Here is a 25,654-nt window from a genome sequence, read left to right on the forward strand (position 1 = left end):
TTCTTTGGTGTAGGGGACTCCTTTGATGATGTAAAGATCTGTATGATGACACAATGACACAACCTGAAATGTCCCTGCATGCCCATGACTACTCTTCACCTCCACATTTTATAAATTACAAATCCTGTTTTAGGTATATTGCTAGATTTACTTTTTAACATTTTGATGTGCTGCCTTAGATATTTTGGACATGAAATAATTATTTCTGTAATGGAAAAATTGCCCTAATATGTGTAAAATCTAGATAGTCATATGTCTCTGTATTTCTTGTACGAATTTGCCATATTGCTTTTATTCTAGTGTGACTGAACCTTTAATTGCTGAACCATTTTACACATAGTGGTGAATCATTTCTGGGATGGGATTCTTTTTATATCCAAACATGTTACTGAGCTGTTGCCAAATAATCTAATTAACTGCGAGCTGTTCCCCCAGTTTTTAAAGCTTTCAGATCGTAACGTATTGAAAACATATGGATGGATTCAAATGTAAGAAAAGACTCAGATTTAACATTTGATATGTTTTCTTTTTACTAGAGTTTTATAGAATACCTGCATTATACTATTCAGGCTGCCAGTCATGCTTTAGTGCTACCTTCAGCTTAGTTTAGTTTGAGCAGTGTGGCACCTTCTTTCTGTCCACAAACACACAGACCAAGAAAACTCTTCCTGCCTCATACGGAATTCATCAGCCCCCTCTGCCAGTTAAAAAAACAAATATGAATTTTTAACAAGCCCAGAAGGACGGCGTGCCTTAGAAAAGTCAATCTTCCAACAAAAGGGAAAAAGTGCAACACGCCAATCGTTGAGGTTGAGAAAAATATTAGTTATGACACAGTTTGTTCCATTAGTGAGCACAAAAGCTGTCAAAGCTCCATCGATATTCAGGTTAAAGTTTAATTTAAGATTTCCATTGGACTTAAATGTCACATGAGCCTTCAGTCTTTGCCAACTGGTCTTCATCACTGCGGTGTAGACATGATTCACCTTGACCCATATTGGGGGGGAAAAAATCCATCGGCATGTTCACTAAATCGTGCCAGAGGAAATCCAGCAGAGCAATGAGAGAAATGTCATTGTGTCCTTCACAGCTTCATCAGCACAGACATTCCAGCATGTCTTTATGTAGCAATTTAAAACTAGCGTCTAGTGGTTACAGTCACTAGAATTATTTGAAACTCTTTGCTTTTTATAAAATAACTGATAAATAGTAATAATAATAATAATAATAATAAGTGGGGATAGGTTAATTGGTTAATCCAAATTGCCCATAGGTGTGAATGCGGGAGTGAATGTGAGCGTGAATGGTTGTCTGTCCCTGTGTGTTGGCCCTGCGACAGACTGGCGACCTGTCCAGGGTGTACCCCGCCTCTCGCCCTATGACAGCTGGGACAGGCTCCAGCGCCCCCCGCGACCCTGAAAAGGAGGAAGCGAATGGACGGATGGATAATAATAATAATAATAATAAAACCAAAACAAGAAGCATCAGTGATATTTGCTCTCATTATGTGCTTTAGATTTATGAATAAATAAAAAACACTGAAGCATCTTTAAAATATAAAATATCTTAAAATTGTGAATTGGCACTATAGAAATAAAACAGAACTGAAACGAATAGTTTTTCTTTGTTTGCGTTTAAGTTCTATCTACTTTAAAGCATAACATCCACATTATATGACAGACTATTCATCTCTTATTGATGCATTGATTTTATTTTGTGTTCAATTCAGAAAAATGTGATTGTCTTTACTCCTCAGTGCATCTGCTGTAGCTTTTCCTCCTGGACAGACTGACATAGTTTAATCTTTGATACGTATTGTTGGTCGTTTCCACGTAGCAATTTATATGACTGCATATGTTCTGCTTCGATGGATGAGCCACATCTCTGCGAGGACATTCAGCTCACCCGTAGGATTGACTGTTTAAAAAATTGATGTTCAAAGTTCCCGCAAAGCATATCAAGCCCTCTTTCTCTGTCTGGCTCTCTCTCACACACAAACACAAACATGGAAGTGTACATCTTTCTTCATTCCCAACCAACCTTATCTTGAAGTAGATGTGACAGGAGAGACGAGTAAAGGAGACAAGATGGTAAAAACCTTGGGATTCGATGTCAGGTACCATTACACAGAACTTTTCATTTAGCTGAAAGGACACGGTTGCATGCTGATTCCATTTTTGCTACTGTGGCTTTGCTTTTCTCTGAAGAACAAAATGAAGTTTTCTATCCAGAGCTTACTGAAGATTTGTCCATACACTGAAAATACAAATAATGACTTTCTTTATTAGTAAGTTTACTTTTTATACTGAGGTGTTGCTTCTGTGATGGCAAACAGTGAATTAAAATTCATAATTCATTTATGCTGCAGTGCTTGTGGTATCAGGTACAGTGTATAGGTTTACCTATAATAGACCACCATGAGTGAGAATCCTGTAGTGATTATTGATTTCCAGTCGGTGGGCATTTGTTCAAATATTAATTCAACAAGCATTTTTTTTAGTTGTGACCAAAACTAAAATGTCTGTCTTTCAAAACACAATGTAAATATGTCCTCATAGTCTAACCCGAACTTTTTTAAAGGACAGTGTCACGTAATAAATGAATTAAGCCTGTAACTGTGAGTATGACAGAAACTACAACCTCTGAAACCTATACAGACATGGTGGACAAGTGCACTGTCTACAAAAAACTCTGGGCAACTTTCGAACTGTATTTATTGCATAATTTGCCAAATGGTAAATGGACTGGCTCTTCTGTTGTGCTTTTCTATGCAAGACTCAAGGCACATTATCGATCATGTCTCATTCAGCCAGTCACACACACATTTTTTACATTTTAAGTGCTTTCTGTCAACATTCACGCACACATTTAAACTCCAACGAGCGCATAAGGAGTAACTGGGGGTTCAGTATTTTGCCCAAAGATACTTTGACATGCAGACTTGAGCAGCCAGGGATCAAACCACCAACTTTCCAATTAGTAGATGGCCATAGCTACGCCTTACATTGAAGCTTATGCACGAGTTCAGTGCGTATTAGTAAGGTGTGGCTGGTTTCACTCATGTGGCTGGATTCCTGTGTATTGTGTTCATTATACTCATCATATCATACTATTCAATATTTTCCCGCACTGCCAACTTTCATTCTGCCATCACCGCTTTGGCCCAATCACTTTCTGTCTCTATGAGCCAGTCAGCTGATGTCCTGTGCTCTTCTGTCATTCTGTGTTTCAGACTCTTATTTGTGCCACTTTCCTCCTACACCCCTCCACCTCATCCTGGTGAATTATACATCTTCCTCCAAGTCTCCACCAGCTTCACCTTTGCTACTACCACTGTCTAGACTTCTGGTGCTGTCCTGTTTCATACCACTGCTGGACTCCATTTGGCTACATAGCTTCACTGGAGCCTAATAAGTTAGTATAAATAAATTAAGTTGGCATAACTTGTATTTCTTAAATTGACAACACAGAATTTGGATGCTACATTAACATAAAGAGATTTTGTTTCACTCAAGAGATGACAACGAGCTTTCTGAAAGAGACAGAAACATCATGCAAAAGATTAAATGGGAGCTTTGCCAAAGTGCTCTTGACTTTTTGGTATAATCCATAATACCAAAAAGTATGAAGCAAGTTCACACATCCATGGATTTTTTAGCTTGTTTTTTTAAATGTGACTTCTTACCTTGAAGCATCAAAGCTGTCATAGGAGCCCACAGTGTAGTGCCTGAAGAGCTTCCGTCTGTCAGCACGGTCTGCTCGGGAATCTGCCAATTTACAGCAGAACAAGATCAATACCCAAATACCATTCATAGCAGTTTACAAATCAGTGACAGCTGTTAGGAGAGTGGCACTTAAAATATGGCACAATAAGCCCTGCATCCTCTAAAACAACAGCAGAGCAGCAAATATGAACGTAGTCACCTGTATTTGGTTGGAATGTGTTCTTAAAAGAAACATCACACCATCTCGTTCAGTCACATATAAACATGTAAATACAACAAGATGACCCAAAAAAGTTAAATAAGCTCCTCTTCATGACAGTTTCATGCACTGATAGAGACACGGGGGTATGTCATAATACTCCAGAGAACAAGTGCAAAAAGCATAATCAGCATGGATTCAATGGTAAATTTGTGTAATTTGAGAAAAGTTTCTTTGTCAAGATTATTTGACTAGACTTTGATTACGTATTGACCTTTCTGTGAAACCTTGATATTAACTAATGGTTTTAACTTCTCTGACACAAATGCACCGACGCATTTCAAGTGAATCCAGAAGTATTTAGATTACATTACATAGTTTTAAACAGATGGGTTACCCCAACATGTTCCCACTCCCAAAGCATAACATTTTACGCTAGGTGACAAATCGTCGGTATATTACGCTTCCCGGCACCCAGCACGTCCCTATATTACGAGAAAAATGAGTGAACATGAAAACCTTTTGCAATGAATCCCGCTTTGATATCGCTTTGGAAAACACTATGTAACGTCATTAAAGTGCTGGTTAGGGTTAAGGATAATGTTAGGGTTAGGGCTGGAATTCATGGCCGTGTATTACCGTGGGAGCGTCATTCTACTGGATTTCATCCATAACCTGGCGCATAGCATAAGAACGCAGAAGGTCACCTTTCACCTCGGGACAAATCTTCACTATATTATGCCTCGGGAGTGAGAACAGGGTTGCCATACTAGAAAAATCCTTTAAAAATCCAATAATAACTGGCTATTGTTAAAAACAATCTGACTCAGGTTGGGAATATCTTCACCTTTAAAACAAAAAAATACTGCGAGGTCTATAATTTTCTGCACAACAACACAATGTTTGCAGTTTTGATCTATCAACTGAGCTACAAGTACAGAACTACACACTTTCACCTTTCATTAAATTGTGTAATTTACTTTTTAACCTCTGAAATTGCACTTCAAACAGTATAAAGACTGTAATTCCTAAGAGTTTGTAAAACCTCCTAATTTGGAAGTTTGATATTGATTACTTGATTTACAATCCACTGTATTTTTCTCCAACAAATTATAGATTTACTTTAATTCATTTTTTTTTAAAATCACAAAAATGACCTGTGGGAAAATACAAGATTACAGAATACAATTCTTTCATTAAGGTGACAGTAAGATTTAAGAGTAAACAATTCCAGTTGGTAATAGATTATAGAAAATAGTCAGCGATGGCTGATCAACTATGCTCCTTCTTGCTAGTAGATACACTATCATAATTCACAGGGTCACAGGAGGTCTCTGTATGTTGAATATACGTATATAACACCACATAAATACAATAAGCAAGCAGTATTCATAAGAAAGAGGCAAATCAGTTAAAATCCCAGCTATCCCAGGGTACACCTGGGACAGGTCGCCAGTCTGTTACAGGGCTAATGCAGAGAGACAGGTATTTGCATTCACATTCACATCTATGGGCATTTTAGAATCAGGAATTACCCTGACCCCACTAACTGCATGTCTTTGGACTGTAGGAGGAAGCCAGAGTACTTGGAGAAAATCCACGCAGACAAAGGGAGAACATGCAGAGTCCACACAGAAGGGTACAGACCAGATGGTGGAGTTGTGGAGACCTTTCTGTGAGGAAACAGTGCTAACCACCGTGCCACTTTATGTATTTAGCTTAATTGGTCCTGTATATCTGTCTATCAAACTGTGAAGTGAGGATCTCTGACCAAATATTGCACTGTAGGTCTGTCCAGAAAGTCTGTACTCAGATATTAATTGATGCTAACAAATGATATCAATTTAAGATACTTGGTAACAACATCAATACCAACAGTGGCATGTTGGTTCCTTTCAGCTGGCATACAACTTCACACAGCACATGCAGACAGACTCTCGTCTCCTCACTAGCAGATGAAGTAGTTAATGTTCATACGACTCAACAACACTTTAGGTGGAATCTCAGTTCAGTAAAGCTCCCATTTCAAAAACACTGAAGTATTAACCAGCTATCACACATGCTAACCTGGCCAGCGTGCACGTGAACACCATTTAACTACTAGCAATTACCCGACAGCCACATCAGCCAGCTGTTATCATTAACGTAGTAGCTTGGACCTTAGTGAGATAAAAGCAGAGTAATTATTGCAGGCTGAACACATCCTGCATTTAATGCTGAGACATGAGCCACAATTACTGCATGGAAACATGGAGACCTGGGTGTGTTGCTGGCTGTACAGCTTTACCTGAACTGTGCATAGAGTCCAGAGTGTGGAGAACGTTCAAGCAAATAAAGAGTAAAATACAGAGGACAGCCAGAGAAGAGAGTTTTAGTCCTGATGACGAGGGTTGGCTGTGAGCGATGGATGAAAGAGAGTAAAGGTAAACGGACTGGTCCTCATATAGCGCTTTTCTACTCTGAGCAGTCGAAGCGCTTTATACAAATAATTCATTCACCCAATCACACCATTCACACAAGCACTGTTTTCTAAACTGTTAAGTGCTTACTGTCTAACATTCATACGGCTGCATCGGAGAGTAACATGGAGTATCTTGCCCAAGGATATTTGCCATGCAGAATGGTGGAGCCTGGCATCGAACCACCAACCTTCCGGTTAGTAGCTCTACCACCTGAGCTACAGCTATACATGTAGCTGCCATCACCAGTGTGTGAATGTGTGTGTGAATGGGTGGATGACTGGATGTGTAAAGCGCTTTGGAGTCCTTAGGGACCAGTAAAGCGCTATATAAATACAGGCCATTTACAGCCACCCCCAGAGTCTGCAGGGAGATGTGGACAAGATGTTAAACTTTGTTTTTTCTACTAATAATTTGTGTTTCTTGTTTTGTTGTAGCTGTGAATTTAGCTTTAAAATGCAGGAAGTGACTGGTTTAATTTTTCACTGCTAGTACTGTTTTCACATCTTCTTTAATGTAACATAACTAATACCACAATTTATCCAAAGTAATTCTTTTAAAAACTTTTTTCATAATTTACAATAATTAAGTTACTAATCTTAAACATGTATTATATTAAATCAAACCTATAACTGGAACAAATTGTTGACACTTAACAAGTTAAGTTATTTGAATATGACTTCTTCACTATTGCTTTTCTTGGTGTTAGGACAGGGATAGGGTCAAAATTGCACACTCAGTCAATTAGTTAATGAACACACATCTAAACTATACTACACATTTTGCACATTTTGCATCTTGCACATGTCTTTGTCATGTCTCGTCTATAATATCCTGAAAATAACTTGAACCTGGTATTCAATATCACTGCACAACCCACTTTGCATTGTCTCTGTCCTGTCTTTGTTTATCGTACAGTTAGTATTGTATAGTTAGTAATTAGTACCTTTTTATCCCTTATTTTTAACAACATTTAGCGTGTTATTTATTTGTAATTTCTAGTTTTATATCTCTTGGAGATATATCTTTTATATACTTATATATGCACGAAGGGGGACTTGGGGTGAAACAGCATTTCAGTACACTGTACACTATGTATACTGCTGTATTGACAATAAAGCTCTTGAATCTTGAAAATCAAAAGGCCTCTGCAAAGCCAGAACATCTTACTATTCATCACTGATTGAAGAAAATAAGAACAACCCCAGGTTTCTCTTCAGCTCTGTAGCCAGGCTGACAAACAGTCAGAGCTCTGTTGAGCCAACAATCCCTTTAACGTTAACTAGTAATGACTTCATGAACTTCTTCACAAATAAAATTTTAGAGAAAAATAATCATCCCACAGATGTAATATTATCTACAGCTACTCTTAGTACCATTGATGTTAAGTTTGACTCTTTTTCTCTAATTGATCTTTCTGAGTTAACTTCAATAATTACTTCCTCCAAACTATCAACGTGTCTTTTAGACCCCATTCCTACAAAACTGCTCAAAGAAGTCCTGCCATTAATTAATTCTTCGATCTTAAATATGATCAATCCATCTCTAATGATCGGCTATGTACCACAGGCCTTCAAGCTGGCTGTAGTTAAACCTTTACTCAAAAACCATCTCTAGACCCAGCAGTCTTAGCTAATTATAGGCCAATCTCCAACCTTCCTTTCATATCAAACATCCTTGAAAGAGTAGTTGTCAAACAGCTAACAGATCATCTGCAGAGGAATGGTTTATTTGAAGAGTTTCAGTCAGGTTTCAGAGCTCATCACAGCACAGAAACAGCTTTAGTGAAGGTTACAAATGATCTTCTTGTGGCCTCTGACAGTGGACTCATCTCTGTGCTTGTCCTGCTAGACCTCAGTGCAGCGTTCGATACTGTCGACCATAATATCCTATTAGAGCGATTAGAACATGCTGTAGGTATTACAGGTACTGCGCTGCAGTGGTTTGTATCATATCTATCTAATAGACTCCAGTTTGTGCATGTAAATGGAGAGTCCTCTTCACACACTGAGGTTAATTATGGAGTTCCACAGGGTTCAGTGCTAGGACCAATTCTGTTTACATTATACATGCTTCCCTTAGGCAGCATCATTAGAAGACATAGCATACATTTACACTGCTATGCTGATGACACCCAGCTCTATCTGTCCATGAAGCCAGATAACACACACCAATGAGTTAAACTGCAGGAATGTCTTAAAGACATAAAGACCTGGATGGCCGCTAACTTTCTGCTTCTTAATTATTTCTTCCATTTGCACAACATCTCAAAAAATTCGAAATATCCTGTCTCAGAGTGACGCTGAAAAACTAGTTCATGCATTTATTACTTCAAGGCTGGACGACTGTAATTCATTATTATCAGGATGTCCTAAAAACTCCCTGAAAAGCTTTCAGTTGACCCAAAATGCTTCTGTGAGAATGCTGACAGGGGACAGAAAGAGAGCAGATTTCTCCTTATAATGGCTCCGGCTTCACTGGTTACATCCAGTAGCAAATTTAAAATCCTTCTCCTCACATACAAGGTCTTGAATATTCAGGGACCATCTCATCTTGAAGACCTTATTGTATCATATCACCGTTCCTAGGCTATTTAAAAGTAGTATGGGAGGCTTCAGCTTTCAGGCCCCTCTTCTCTGAAACCAGCTCCCAGCTTAAATTCAGGAGACAGATACTCTCTCTACTTTTAAGATTAGGCTTAAGACTTTCCTTTGTAATAAAGCATATAGTTAGGGCTGGATCAGGTGACCCTGAATCCTCCCTTAGTTACAACAAGACTTCTAGGAGCTTTCCATGATGCACTGAATGTTTCTCCTTCTCCCACCTTTATCCTCTCTCATGTGTTAAGTCACCACTCTGCATTCAATTATGAGATATTATTAATCTCTGGTTCTCTTCCACAGCGTGTCTCTTGTACCGTCTCTCTCCGCTCACCCCCACCTGGTCAGGGCAGATGGCCGCCTTTTCCTAAGCCTGGAGGTTTCTTCCCTTTTACAAAAGGTGCTTGTTCAAAGTAGGCCGTTTGATTGCTGGGGTTTCTCTGTATTATTGTGATTCTTTGCCTTACAATATTAAGCACCTTGAGGTAACTGTTGTTGTGTTTTGGTGCTATATAAATAAAAGTAAACTGAATTGAGTTGAATCAAAATTGCACATTAGTATTTTCCCAGGTTTGACATTCTAGTATCTTGTTTCTTACTACAGGGGTGGGCAGCAACATTAATATTTCCTGGTAAAGTGCTGCCCTGCGGTGGTGAAAGTTTCGAATGCATATTTGAAGAGGATAATTGCCATAAATGTACCACGTATCATAAAAAGGTTCATGTTACCTTGTTATTTTTAAATCCACTTAATCTTGTAGAAGTCGATGAGAAATTAACTGAATATAGTTCAGGTGTCTGAATAAGTACTTTAGATAGTAATAAAAATATGAAAATTATGACAACTTTAAGTTCTTTAAGGCCTTTAAGTTCACTTAACTATATGAAGGCAGCAAGCTTTCTTAACTTTTCAAGTTCAGTTAACATTTTTTTTGTTTGCAATACATAAGAACTAAAAGCAGTGCACAGCAAGCAGCACATACAGTTTAAAAAATATATTTTCTGGAGTTCCAGAGGGTGGCAATATTGGCTAATACATGCACTAATATAAGAGCTGACCGGTAAATGTAGAAATTCAAAAGCAGTGTGTTACATAGTGGAGGCACAGAAGATAAAACAGGAAACATTTTATCGAATGCTATCATTAAGAAACACAAACCTTAAGCTGTAAGAAATCCTGTTAGAAATGCTTTCTCTGTCAGGTCTATTACCCATATTCACACTTGTGGAAGGTGTGCATTAGCCTCCACACTCTACTTTAGTGGACTTTAGAAAATGGTGTTGAAAAAGAGCTTTAAAAGAGCTTGATTTAAAAAAGAAGTATTGTGGACACACAGGCTTGAGTAAAGCTGTCTTACTCTCTCAGCAGCGTCTCCTCCCCCTTCTCTCTCTCTCTCTTTCCTTCCTTCACACACTCTCTCTCACACCAGCTGTCACACTTTCACAGAAACTCCATCTCCTCTGATCCGGCTTAGATCTTGTCATTTTTACAGGAACACCCCACCCCCCTCCCCCACAGACTTTATGTCCACATTGTCAAATTGGAAGAGGGAAAATGTGGCTTGAAGTAGGTGATTGGCTGATAAGAGATTAACAGTGTTTATACAGAAAAGAAAGAGGACGATCAATAAAGCAGAGTTAAGAAAAAAAATCATGGAGGAAAGCAGAGAAAGAGGGAGGAGCAAATCTACAACATAGTCACACTCCATAGCAACTGCTGTGTGACTCGGGCCAGCTGGTTTCTATGGCCACAGATCAAGAGATGGTGTGTGTGTGTGTGTGTGTGTGTGTGTGTGTGTGTGTGTGTGTGTGTGTGTGTATTAATGCGTGCTTGTGCATTACCATTAAGAACAGAAAACATCTTTTTCCTTGACTACATTTATATTGTTTTTCCATAAGCTGTTTTTGCAAATGTTTTCTTTTTCTTAACCTAGTCTGTGAGGTAGGAATGTGAAAATGAGACGGGGGAATTGGCACATTTATCCAAAGAGACTCAGCACAGCTTTATTTGGTGACAGCATCATTACCTACACTGTGACATGGAATTACAGGGGAAGTCCCTGTTTTAAGCTGTCGACTTAAAGAGTTTGCTTTCTCTCAGATTATGTGATTTGATTTGTGTTTTTATATAATCACCATCATCCATCTGGCACTTCTTGCACATCCTGTGACTGTGTATTGTCGTCTTTAGTGCACTTAAGCAAAAACCCTTGCAAGCGCTCAAACGCAGGAGCTGGGAGTTTACCTGGACATGAAAAAAGGAGCGCACCTGATTTTAAAATAAAGCCCGGTTGTGAATGACTCTGCACTCTATTTCAGGTCTTTTAATTGTATTGCATGTTTCCAGAGGCCCGTAAACTTGTCAGACTGTTACTAAATACAAAGCAGACAAATATTTAAGACTCAGAGCTCTTAGAGTTTTTAAAACATGCTTGAAAAGATGACAGAATGATCTCTTCAGGGAGGTTTTTCCAAAGTTATCATTTACCAGTTTGCCAGTTACCCATTTAGTTCATTCATTTGTGCAGATGTTTTCAGGGGTCTGTAATCCAGAAAATACTGCAAGTTGTTGAGGTTTAACAGTTTCCCAACAAAACTTAAAGTGTGCTGAAATCTAATATCTGCTAATTAATACTAGAATTTCACTCACCACCTCTACCACTGTAACTATGATTTAGCATTTAGGCTTCAGGTTTGGTGTGCTGGCACAGTTAAGTGTTTGATGTCTGACTTCGTCCTTGCCAACTTCAGTCGATGAACTGGACCCATTTACCGTGTTGGTGGTGTTTGGGGCGATTTTAAATGGAGCTGACAAATTTTATGACTTGCTGAGTCATTCAGAGGTTTGAGCTTCAGTTTGGTTGGAATTGTAACATTTTATTAGTCTGATACCTAAAAAGCAAAGCAACAAAACAACAACATAATAGCAACCAGTTGAGTGTCGTCACAGAGGATAGATGGAGAAAGATTACATTCTCATTTCAACCCTCATATATTCAAAACAAAACACTGCAGCCAGTTTTTTTACGTATTTGTCAGATTTAAATGTTTCAGATCATCAAAAAAATGTTATATTAGACAAAGATTGACCAAAACAAATACAAAATTATGATTTCATATACTGGTGACCCCTTTAATTATGCCACACTATTAGTGTTAGTAAGGCTTTAGGGAATGTATAAATACAGATACATTTATCCATCTGTTACTGTTACACTATGTGTTGCTATCACTGATACTACATCACTGCTAGTAATAATCATAATCAGAACAGTATAGCTGTATTTATAAATGGCACCCAAAGTAATAAATTAAAATATAAATGATGAATTAAGCACTTTCTAATGCCTTAATAATGCGTAATAGTGTGACATTATTATAAAGTGCTACCAATTTATTAAGAGAAAAAAATGTATCCAAACCTAACTGGCCTTATGTGAAAAAGGAGTTACTTTGGACTTTTGGGAAAGCTGAGCTCCGTTTCACTACCTGTACTCGTGTCTCATCATTGTCAGACCTGTTATGTCAAGAAATCACTTAAATAAAAGCTGTGTGACAAAATGAAGGAGGCTGAAAGGTCTCAAAAGCAACACTTCATACAACAATCTAAAAAAATCATCTGAGAAACAAAGACACCAGACAATATTCCTAAATGGAGAAAACTTGGAACAGTGGTGAACTTTCCCACGAGTTGCCTGTCCACTAAAATAAGTCCAAGAGCAACTTATCCAAGAAGAACATCTAATAAGAAAGAGACTGGGCATGAATTGAATGCATGGGAGAGTTCAACAGCTGCTGAGCAAAAAGGTCACTGAAGCTTGTCTCACATTTGTCAAAACAAACATTTTGCCGATCATCAAGACAAAAAAATGACAAAATGGCAGCAGATGTCACTCTTGGACAATAATGTGTTAAAAGAAAACAGTTAAATTAACCAGCATTCTTCAGTTAATCTGACTTAATCGCTCGATGTGTTGTTTTACAATTTGGTTCAAAATTCCCTTTAACTTTCTTAAACCTAGAAAGTCTAACTTAAGTATTTCAGAAAACATGTTGGGGAATGAGAAAGAACATCATGTATGGGTAGAACTTCACTTATTCCAATTCAGTTTCTAATGGCACAAAGTTCAACTCATAACTATGACAAATTCTGGATATGATGTGAACAAAAACACCTGAAAGCTCAGTTTGAGTTTGGTGTCATTGGAGTTTTCTACAGTACCGCTGAGAGAGCTGGGGCTACAGTCATCGTTACTCTACAAGTAAAACTTTGGAAAATGATAAACAAAAACATTTTTGGGGAAAATACTGTCTACCTTTTCTTTCTCCCCTAGATATATTGTATATGTCATTTTGTTGTTATACGTTTTTTTCATTCAAAAAAAAGAAGTTCTTTGCCCTCGTAAACATGAAGCAATCTTTTTGAGTAAAATGTAACTTAAGTATAAAGAAAACGAAAGGTTTATTTACTCAAATCATCATTACAGCTACAGAAAAGATTTCGATGTCAGTAGATTGTGGTCGAGTTCTGCTTTCTTACCCGTCCCAGTTCAAGTACATAATACTAGCTACCAAGGCTGCTGTAGGACAAACATCTCAAGATCTCTGTTTAAATAAATAAATAAACCTGGGTAAATTCCCAGATGATTAAACATGCAACTATTTTGCTGGTAGTAACTGAAATAAGTTAAGAAAATCAACAGCCTATGTATGCAAGATAATTCATAATTTTATTGGGGGGATTATATTGGTTGGGTCCGATTATTGGGGGGGGGGGGCACAACCCCCTAACCACCCTGGAAATTACGCCCCTGCTGAAATGAGATGTCGGTAACACTGCTGGTTTTGCAGTTAGCTCTTGTTAGCCTGTATTGGTGAAGCTGTCTTCGAGGTCGGTGATACTTTGTTGGACTGACAGTTGGTAATTTTTAGGACTCTCAAGCCTAACATTAGCTGTTGTATATGAAGTGATCACCTCTACAAAAGCAGAATTTTCGACAGTTTGCTGTTTTGGAGCATTCAGGAGGAAAGAGAGGAAAGTAATTGTTGCTCCCCATCAGTCTATCTGCGAAGGGCCATTTCCAAAGAAGTCCAAACATTTTGAAGTTCATCATTCTAGAGTGAGAAAGATTATTCACAAGTGGAAAACATTTAAAATAGTGCACATCCCAGCAAATTAATCCAAAATCAGCTGTGCAATGCTTAGAGAAATTGCAAAAATCTCAGCAGCTACATGTTACACTGTACAAGCCTCAGTTAGCATGTTAAATGTTTAAGTTTAAGACAGAGTGAGTATGGCTTATTTGGAAGAGTTTTCAGGGGAAAGTCTTTCGTGCTGAAAGAACATAGCACGGTGCATTAGGGTTGCACAAACCCCAGGAACTGGAACAATATGTAACAGCAATAAAGTGCTTTGCCAAGTGGACCACTGCAGGTGAAAACCAACACAACATATCAGCACACAGCATTCCAGCTTTCAAGCACAGTGGTGGAGGGGTGATGATTTGGTTTGGTTTTGCACCCACTGGACACTTGAATGGACCAGTCTGTGTACTGGAGTCAGATATGAGCCCATCTGTCCAACAACTAAAGCTTGACAGTGATCCAAATAACAGCAGCAAATCTACAACAGAATGACTGAAAAAGAAACTAATCGGTGTGTCGCAGAAGCCCGATCACAGTCCAGACCTCAACCCGATGAAATGTTGTGGTGTATCCTTGAGAGAGTGGTGCATAAACAAATGCCAACAAACTTCAATGAAATGAAGCTTTGTTTAAAACATTGTGTAAAACCTTACATTTGAAAAAGCCAACTGTCCGTCTGTATCTGTGCAGGTCATGTTTTAACTGTCAGGCTAAGTCAGGTGGGAGGGTACCAAGCAAACTGGTGTTGACTTGGAGTTGCAAGTAAATACCAAATAATAAGTTTGCACTGCCAGATTGATTATTTCACTTTGACTCTGGTCTCAGCGCTAAGTTAAGCTAATCAACTCTAAGCAAAAAAGTTCTTGTACTCTTTGATTTGATTTTTGATTGCTAATTGGTGTCTTTTGGTGCCTTTGAGTAGAGTTGGAAAGATGGATATATATACTTTGGAGACCTCTGTGATGACTTGTGAAATGGTAATCACTCCGGCCAAAGAATGTACTTCTCTAAAGGCCCCAATCAGCCCCAACTATTAGGCTTCATGCAGGCATTCAGTGTCCCTTAAAATGACCAATGGCCTTGGCCACCTCCCAGTGAGTCTTTGCAGGCCACTATACTGTGCTCCCATTTTTTCACTGGCTTTCTTCGCCCTGCCTGCTTTCTTCACAGGCAGAGCTGGGGGCAATTTAAATGTGGCACAGTGTGAGAAAAGCGTCCTCTGCCAATGGCCTTGGGTTAAGCTTTAAAAAAAGCCACACAGAAGAAGGCAAACAGCCACAGCACAGCAAGAGGAGGACAAGTTGCTTCCCATCTGCCTCTTGCTGCTGACATACTCCTAGAACTATGGGAGATTGAGAGTAGGGGTTGGAGGGGGGTCTCATAGACATACTGAGGCCATTCACTACACACACAAAGTAAAAGTAGGGACGAAGAAACACTGGAAATTTACGGGGGATGGAGCATGGCACGATATGTTCATTAGCTCGCACCCAGAGGACATCAGATCACAGCTGAGTTAGCAGGGCAATGTAGCGCTAAGCATTGTACGCCATTGCCTGAGGAGACAGTAAGACACAGAGATGCTAGTAGATAGAGGAGCAGAGACACATACAGCCAAGACCTGGGGTGGGGGGAGCCACGTGCCATTACACTGCCTCAGGAAACCACAGCATTTAGCCTCAGCTTTGTTCTTTAGAACTAACCTCCTTCCCTCCCCACAAAAACGCATGATGGCAAACAGAACATGTCCTACATCTTGGTTCCACCTCCAACCAACACGCAGCCGCAGGTGATTAGACTTACAGTTCCTCTCCTCTGTGGCTTTGGCGGGGATCTCCTCCACGCAGTCGGCTGGAAACCAGCCCACCTGGCCACGGGCACTGCCCTCCCAGAAACCCCCCTCTCCGATGCTCAGAACTGGACCAAGTGGTAGGAGAGAGAAAATTGGGAAAGTTAGAGGACAGTGAAAAAGGGACATGCTTTTTACTGTACAGATAATAGGACCCTCAGATCATTTAATCCATTTAAAGCAAAGGCACCAAAGGTATGTGCTTATACAGACTCATGCAGAGACTTGTGTGTGGACATGTCTGTGTTTTGACTGACCTTTTTTTAAAATGTTGCTATCTCATTATCTTATCTTATTGTCTCCATCTCTCCTCCACCTTTCTGTCACCTTTTGGTTTCTGTCCATTTTTCCAAGTGAATTAAATATGCAGTTCTTTCTCGTTTCCTCTTGCCTGGCGGCTCCATCTTCATCACCCTTTGCCAAATGCTTCCGCTGTCCCTCTTCTGCACATGTCCAAACCATCTCAGCCTTTGTCTCTAAACCACTGAATCTCAGCTGTCCCTCTGATGTAATCATGTCTAATCTTGTCCATTCTGGTCGCTCCCAATGAAAATGTCAAAATCTTCACCCTGCCACCTCCAGCTCTGCCTACGGTCTTTTTGTTAGATTTAGAGAATGACTGAATGAATGAACTAATTCAGGACGTTTGTAAAGCCACAGTCTGGATCAATTAAATATTCAGACCTAGAACTTGACCATTTTAAATGGCTAGACGAGCACATCAAGTATAAATATTATAGAGATCTTGTGCATTAAAATAAAGTTATTTGACTTGAAGAAAGTTTGGCTCGACAGGATGAGTTTGCAATAAAAGCAAAGCTTTGTAAAACTAAATCTTTGATTATTGTAGACAAATACTTTCTCTCTGCATTTAAAAGTAGAGACGTTGCTGGTTTGAAAGGTCACAGTATTCCACGCAAACATTAGTAGTGGCTTAAAACATTGATGTGTTGGGCTGGTACACATCCTGTGTGATTGCTTACTAAATAATGCATTTTGTGCTCATTCATGCAAACCACAGAGATGAAGCGTCTGACTTAACATGTGCAGATGAAGATGATGTTAGTCCCCTGCATCGCCACTCTGTGGAGTCTAAATACAGATGCATCGTATCTGATGAAGTCATTTTCATCAGATATGGTAATTCGCTGTTTCCAGCTGTCTCAGACACAATTTTAAAATAAAGGAATCGGTTTTTTTCTTGTCTTTTTTCAGTTTTAGAATTCAACATTTGTTCAGTTAGGATCGGTGGTGGGCTGTAACCTCTACTCTGCAGCTCATTCTTATATAAAGGAGTTAAAATTTTTATAATATTTAACATTTGCAGTCATTTCCAAACATTCAAATTATACAACACATGGTTCATTTTATACTAATTTCCAGCTCCATAATTTTTATTCTTGGTCTCTTATTGAGTAAGACTTCAGACTTAGCTCTGCTCTACACAGCAGAAGATACAAGCAGGTGGGTGGAGCTTCTGTGCTCACAGCCAGAGCCTGAGACGACCATATTAAAGAAAAAGCTTGTTTTCACTTATTTATTTACTTATTTTCGGCCATGTTTAAATCGACGGTACTTATATGACCCCTTTCTACTCATTTTGAGCAGATGTATTTTCTACTGCAAAACAACATAGAAATGTAAAAATACAAATAATTCAAGTTATTGTAGTAGCTGGTGTTGCTCGTGTCAGTGGGACTCAAACCGACGTTAAACAATGTGCTCCGCTGAATGTCCACTAACATGTACTGTACCTCGAGGGCCGGTGTCCTGCAGGTTTTAGATGTGTCCTTGATCCAACACAGCTGATTCAAATGGCTAAATTAGCTCCTCAACATGTCTTGAAGTTCTCCAGAGGCCTGGTAACGAACTAATCATTTGATTCAGGTGTGTTGACCCAGGGTGAGATCTAAAACCTGCAGGACACTGGCACTCAAGGCCTGGCGTTGCCTACCCCTGATGTACACGTTCACATAAAGAAATAAAGGCTGGCCTGTAGTAACAGTCTGGTCAGGCTGTTGCATAGATTTCACTTGGCCTGTTATAAAAGAACTGGTCTCCATTTACTGATAATGTGTGTCGTAGCAAAACTTTGATATTAGCTTAAACATTTTTCGCCCATCTCTCTTAACTACTAACTGTATAACAGTGTTTGGATTATGCTCACTTATGGATGTCAGACAAAAGGAATTAGCATTAAAAGTCTGACTGCTTCAAATAAAGAGATACTACAGTTGAGGTAAATAAAAGCCACAGTCACTAATTTAAGAAATACAGTGATTTGACTTCAGACGGACCCAGCAGTGGTCGTATGTCTTCCGTTGCAGTTTCACACATGCTTCAGCAGGTGTAAGTGTGTATGTGTATCTGGAGCTTAGAGTCAGATATGACAGGCGGGCTGATCTTGGATGGAAACAATTACAAATTCAGAACAAGTCATTTAATAATTTGCATCATGTTGGACTTTTCTTTGCAGTCAGGCTGTGCTGCTGCTTGCTCTTATGTTTACTGGCTTTTGTGACTTTTAAGGAAAGACAACACACTCAAAGAAGGCAACGGAAATCTCTGTGGAACAGGAAACCTGCCATGTTATTTTAAAACAACATTTCTATACACTCAGCTTAGACATAATAGAATAGAATAGAATTCAAATTTATTGTCATTGCACATGCACAGGTACAGGGCAACGAAACCTTTAAAAACATCAACTCATTCAAGAATAACCAACCAACAGCCAATCCTGTACAGATCTCCCCTCTTTTCTTTTTCTTAAATCTTTCTCCATATCCGAGTGTTTCGTTGTTTACCATTAGTCCTCCAAAACAGACCAAATGTACACTAGCTAGCAACACAGGCCATGTGCCAAACTACAGCGAGAAGCAGCTTGTGTATTTGCTGTGTATTTGTTCAGATGGTTGAAATACTAACTTCAGAAATAAACTCCATCTATGTTAGTCTAGAAATTCCCCGTCTCACCTTTGACCCTGTCGCCCTTGTAGAGGTTGATCTCCCCCTCAGCTTGGGCTGTATACGAACGAACCACTACGAAGTGTCTTCCTGGAACTGCACTGTACAGCTTCCTTCTGGTTCCAACTGCCTCTCCACGACTGCTGGGGCTGGAAGAAAGAAAAAAATGTTTTATATGAAGTGGGTATAAGGACAGACATACCTAATTCTACAGGTGTGCAGGAAATTGTGGTCCTCGTGATGTATTACATCACACATGTTGTTTCTTTAGTTAAAAAACTAAAAAACTCACATGTGAAAATGCACGTGATTTAAATTATGCACAGGCGGTCTAGAGATTACCAACTGATATAATGGTACAGTTGTAAAAAGACTCATGTCAGCAAGTAACTCAAATATCACTACATTATTTGCAACACAAGAAAACAGGGAAACATACAGATGGTGCGGTCGCACACTATGGAAAAATGTGCCCACTGTCATTTAAAAGCTACTTTAGGAGAAACACTAAAGGTTAAGAGGTAAACAATATTTTAAATACATGCTCAAAAGTATGAACAAATCACCGGAGGTTACATGAAAAACAATAACGGCAGAGGCGACACTGGGAAAGCTGCTGGCGTGTGTCCCACACTGGTAAGTGGGGCAGAATGTGGGCTGGCTCTGACCCACGGAGCTGCAGTGGCTTCCAGGTAGGAGGCCAGACTCGCTAAAGACCACACAGAGAGCTAGCCAGGATTTGGCAGTAGTACAGAGGAATAATAACAAACTGCTAAATTAAGACAGCTAAAAATCTTTGATGTGCGTATCAGCGTGACATTTGAACAATCGGCTCCTGCAGAGATATCACTATTCTGCACTGGTTGTTAAATTTGAATGCACAAAAAAGGGCAGCATTTATATGTGAGGAGATGGGACCACAGAGAGAAGAGTGGTTGGTGCTGGTAGATGTGTCTGACATGATAACACAGTGCCACATAGTGGGCAACCTTTGTAACCACATCCACGGAGCAGAAAAGGGAAATAAAAGTATGATACTACTATTGACTATTTAACTTGCCTAATTGAGGTGCATGAAGCTGTAAAATTATGTAAAGTAGACTTTAGAGTACAAAGAGCAAAAAACAGTTATGACAGGTGTTTTCATTTTAGCATCTTGCACTTGCTCACCATGTGAGAGGGTAGCAGTGAAGGAGAGGCTATAGGATAAAACCACAGTGAAAGAAAAACTAGGAGTGCCGGAGCGATAGATTGAGAGAGAGGAAGGAAATAGTTTTTTCAAGTAAGTGGGTCACCTTGTCCTGTAGACTGTACTCCTCTTCAAACCTTCATGGGCCTTTGGAGAGCTAACCCCATTCAATACCTACTGAGAGTGCTCACACATTTTTCCGAGGGAAAGCTGTGGACCAAACTGCAACTGTGCACTGTAAGTGTCCTGAAACACTGTGTATACCACCGAGAGGCCGATACTGTAGTATTCAGACACAGCAGTTCACAGCTGACATCATGACTGAATATCACAGAACAACTTGAGCTCGCTGTCGATGATTAACGCAGTGCTGTGAAAAAGTATTTGTCCCCTTCCTGATGTCTTAGCTTTCTGCATATTTTTCACTAGTAAATATTTTAGATCATAAAACAAATTTTAATATTAGACAAAATGAAATGTTTAAATTAAGGGGGGAAAGTACCTTAGTGTCCCTAGCTCTATGTGAAAAAGTGTGACAAATATGCCAAGAACTAGGAACTTTTTCACAGCACTGTGGTATTTAACACACACCCTAAATCTAACAGGCATAAAAGAGGACGACCCAAACGCACCAGACATACTAAGCACGGTGTATGAGTGTCGTCTTCTCTTTCACAGACTGCTGCATGAAACTAAGAGTCCAAAATAAGTTACAAATAGAGTTGGATGTCTCGAGACCACTTTTACGTCTTGCTGTCCCGGTCTCGCTGTCTCAGATCGACATAGTGGTCGGGAGATTTGGAGTCAACAGTATCCATGACACACAACGTAACGTTCGATAATGTGTCATGTGCAAAATCATCAGCTCTAAGCGCCGTGCTTACGGAGTGCTTTGTAGTGAATCAGAAGAGTCGACTGCCATTGAGCGAGAGCCGCTCCTCACTTAATTTCCTTTCGCTGCTCAGCTCTCACACAGTGGCTCAGCTATGCTCCAATCTAATATCATTATGTGAAAAACAGAGAGGGTGATGGACGCGACAGTCAAGTGGAGCGTGCGTCTGTCCTCTCAGTGAGTGAGACAGTAGACAGCGGTGAGGAGGGCTGTGCGACAGCAAAAACACATAAATATGCCTGATACCCGTAAACGAAGCAGCGTCTGGCTGCAGTTTAAAGACTTTTTTGTCTCGGTCTCGATACCCTCTGGTCTTGGTCTTGTTTTGGTCTTGGTTTAGGCGGTCTTGACTACAAGTCTAGTTACAAAAACCTTCATGTATTGTAGAAACAGTCACCCTAACCAGGTAAAGTGCATGACATATTCATGAGTATCCAGCTAAAACAACTCAAGTCTCATTAAAATATTTACTTCTTAGAAATAATGAATAATATATTTATAAAAAGACAGCAACCGAAGGCGTTTTTGCTGTTGTCTGTGTTACGTAACTGCAATGAATTTGCGCTTCTCGAGTTATTAATAAACAGAACTACAGTATCAAACTGCATCTATTTATAATTGAACAGATTATAAGAGTTTTCATTATATGTTAATCTCACAGTTTTATCTGAGAACCAAAGTCTAACTTTATTCATCCAGTGTACTTTTTCCTTAGTAATGGATTTTTTTTTCAATCATTATATTGATTAAGTGTGAAATCTATTACTTAAACTACCCGACGCTGTCATAAATGAGTGCAAACCTGGGCACGCCAACTATCTGTTTTTCCCCAAGTGTCTTATTGACTCATGCTGCCAATAACGAAAGATGTGCTGATGGGTGAGGAGTGTTGTCTTTGTGTTTTTGTTGGAACGTCCACTCAGACTTTGCATACTGCATGGAGATTATAGTTTTCAGTCTTTATGTTACTTTAACAAAGATTCTGCTCTTTTTAGCTTGTGGTAGCCTGACTGAAGAACAGTTTACGTGTCTCTGACTGAATTGCTGTCCATGGTGCTGAGAGAGACAATGTGAGAGTGTGTGTTTGCTCTCTAACGTCAGTTTGGAAAACCATACTTTATAGCTACTGTTCTATTAAATGCTGTGTCATCAAAGCAGATGCTTTTATTGTGAGAATTCAAAAAGTCTCACACTCATGTTCCAAATTCTTATGCACTGCACAAAATGCTAAATCTGTACTTGTTGGTGATGTGAAGGAGGCATTTACTACTAAGTCAATTCAGAATTAAATCCTGGTCTCCAAAATCAGCAGGCCCACTGAGAAGGGAAAACTGTCAGCCATGTTTTCCCTTTCTTTCTTTTTTTGGCAATTACCCACGTGGCTTTGAGGTGCTAATTAGACAGTGTTGATTAATACCAGCTGTGCATAATTTGTGCTATTATTGGATGATCACCTGAGACCATGGGAGAGAGGAGAAAAGGGAGAGGGCAAGAGGGTGGGTAAAGAGTGAAAAGAAAACATGCAGCAGTAGGCCCTTCCAGACGGACAGTCCTCTCCATTAATGTGACGTAAGAATCTCGGTCACTTGAGTTAGGGTTATCACTGATGATCACTTGGACCTCCGATGGTTGATGCCCCCACTTACATTACGTTTTTATATCATTTTATTGCCTACTGGGGGCAGCAGAACAAAACACACAGCACAAATGTTCATCATTCCACTGAGTGCCTTTAAAAGCGCTATAAACGTACACTTTTACTGTAGGGAGGATTAATATATATAAATATGGACTGATTTTTCTGCGTCATTCAATACCAGCATCGACATATCACAGAAGTAGGAGACTGAACTGTGTGCACACTTATGCCTCTAAGCCTGCTTTGCTGAATGCACTGGGCTTCAACTATCAGGAGGACCAGGACAAGCTCAAACAACACTTAAGCACACTGCACCCTGTCAGTTGCCATTAAAATGAAAGACAACATAAAAACTGCCTGTGAGCGTTGAACAGAGCTTTGATTAACAGTTAGCAGGAGCCAAGTTAATTGTCTGTCAATAAACTCATGTCAAACAACACAATAGGCTAGAGATTTCAAATAAACAAAACTGACAGAGAAAAAAATTCCCCGCTCGCCCCTGCGGGCGGTCTATCCTTCAAGCTCGGGGTCCTGCGCAGTATCTTAGCTGTTCCCAGGACTGCGCTTCTCTAAACAGAGATCTCGGATGTTGTTCCTGGGATCTGCTGGAGCCACTCGTCTGCTTGGGAGACACTGGACCTAGTGCTCCAATTACCATTGGGAGCACAGTCACCCTCCACATCTTCTCGAGCTCTTCTCTGAGCCCTTAGTACTTCTCTAGCTTCTCATGTTCCTTCTTCCTGATGTTGCTGTCATTCGGTATCACTACATCGATCATTACGGACATCTTTTTCCACTTGTCTACCACCACTATGTCTGGTTGGTTACCCACCACCATTTTGATGGTGATCAGTCATTCTCCACCAGCCTAGGGGGCGTCTCCCATTTTGACCTTGGGACCTCTAGCAGAGGTGGAGGATGAACTGAACTGGGGTAACTGTTGTCTTATGTAGTCTGGGGATTGATTGAATGTTGGGGTTGGTGTAGTTTTTCTTTGGGTAGGCCGCCCGGGCTCTCTGGGGCTTGGTGCTGCTGCTGCTAGGGGCTCCAGTCTGGATGGACCTGGCCTTGGTGGATTACGGGGAATGGGAGTGTCTACCGGGGTCAGTGGAGGAGCTGGCTGCAGGGAGGGGGTACTGGACCTGGGAGTATAGAGAATATCTGGGGAGTGTAAGTGTGTGTACAGTGTTCATTTCTGTTTGTCTCCATGTTGGGCGAGTTGAGTATCTGTATATGTGTAGATGAGGGTGGGAATGCATGTTTGTGTCTATGTGTGCCTCTTCGTCTATCTTTATGTGTCAGGTCGGGTCTTAGACTTCACCTCTTTGGGAACATCATAGGCCCCCTCAGTGGTGGGGGCCTATCTCCCCCCCACCACACTCCCTGTCGGTGGCAGATGCCCTCACTCGCCGGTGCCTTGGTGGTTCTCGGTGTCTGGGTGCTCGGGTGTGTACTGGCTCACTCCTGGCAGCTTCTTGGCAGGGCCCGTTCCCATGGCTTGGTCAGGCTCCTTCTGGGGTGTGGAGGACCCTTGGATCTCGGGTCTCTGGGCCCGGGGCTCAGCCAGCTCTGGTGTAGCCAGCTGCCGGTGGAGCCTGTGGGCACGTTGCCGCAGCTCCCTGTGGCTTCTGCATCGTGGCTGCTGGGTGACACCCCCCCCATCTAGGGCTGTCCTCAGCTCTTTTCTAGGTGGATGGGGCATTTGCCCCTTCCAGAGGCCTTCTTGGGCTTTCGTGCTCTAAAGGGCTTCTAGATGTCTGGGGCCTGGATCTTTTCCATGCCTACTTCATGTCCTGGGGGATGGGGTTATGGCTCCCCATGCCTATTATTAGATAGTTACATGGAGAAACCTTGTGAATACAAGCGTGCTCACGCACACAGGGTGTTCACAAACACACACTATCTTCCTTGGCTGGCTCTTATGTTGGTTTTTGCTGTGGTTTCCCTCCTGTGTTGTTCTCTTTTTGCTTATTTTCTTCTTTCTTTCTCTCTGTCTCTCTTCCCCTCTGTTTTTCTTTCCCTCTTCTTTTGTTGAGCCTCTTTCTAACTTCTCTTTTCTTCATCTTTCTCTTTCCTATCCCCCGGTCCTGTCTGCTTCGAATCTAATAACTTAAAAGTAAAATAAATAAATAAATAAACAATAAAGATCGAACAAACTATAGCGATCAAGTGGACCAGTATGGCAAAAGCTGTAATGATCCAATTGTCAAAATACATCTGTTAGGAATCGTTCTTGGCCTTCAGACAAAAATTCTGATTGCTGCAGTGCCGGACAGGACAGGCATAAACTGCAACCACTTAATGCTAAATGTCACAATTAAGCTAGTATATCTGTTTTTTATGTAGATTAAATGAGAAGGCAGTTTGAGTAAAATGCTATAATGTTTTATTTTTTAATGTTTTATCTTTTATCTTTACATATGCACTCATCTCTCGCTTTGCTAGGTATACCTATTCAGTTACTTGTTAATACAAATCAAAACCAACAAATCACAAGGTGGCATCTTATTACAGTTAGGCACGTACACACGGTCAAGACCCACTGAAGTTCAAACTGAGCATCACAAGGCAGAAGAATGATTTAGGTGACTCGGAATGTGACACGGTTGTTGGTTTCAGATAGAAATTGATGATCTAATAGAAAGCGGATCATCAAGAAGAATGGGCAGACTCCTTCAAACAAATGGAAAGGTAGAAGAGCATCTCTGAATGCACAACACATCAAACTATGACGCATGGGCTGGAGCAGCAGAAGATCTCGCTGGGTTCCCCTCTGGAAAAATGTTACGTAGTATTATGAGCCTTGACTTCTGCTGTGGCATTTAGATCATAAGGTCAAATTTTGGCATAAACAACGGGAAAGCATGGGCCCACCCTGCCCTGTACCAATTACTATACTGATACTATAAAGCAGGGGTATCCAACTCCAGGCCTCGAGGGCCGGTGTCCTGCAGGTTTTAGATCTCACCCTGGGTCAACACACCTGGATC

The 25,654-nt window shown here is 40.3% G+C and overlaps 1 protein-coding gene across 1 annotated transcript in view; it reads right to left on the bottom strand.

Annotated features, from left to right (window-relative positions):
- The window catches only part of LOC308397835 (SH3 and multiple ankyrin repeat domains protein 2-like), a 320,516-nt gene that overhangs the window by 88,144 nt on the left and 206,718 nt on the right, over positions 1-25,654 (bottom strand). The window contains exons 12-14 of the mRNA XM_080884021.1: positions 18,954-19,093; positions 15,932-16,045; positions 3,686-3,767 (exon numbers count right to left, since the gene is read on the bottom strand). Coding sequence (XP_080740147.1) covers positions 3,686-3,767; positions 15,932-16,045; positions 18,954-19,093 — 336 coding nt within the window. The remainder of the gene's footprint in view (positions 1-3,685; positions 3,768-15,931; positions 16,046-18,953; positions 19,094-25,654) is intronic.

The sequence above is a fragment of the Rhamphochromis sp. 'chilingali' genome (genome assembly GCF_963969265.1).
Source record: "Rhamphochromis sp. 'chilingali' genome assembly, chromosome: 6".
Lineage (NCBI taxonomy): Eukaryota > Metazoa > Chordata > Actinopteri > Cichliformes > Cichlidae > Rhamphochromis > Rhamphochromis sp. 'chilingali'.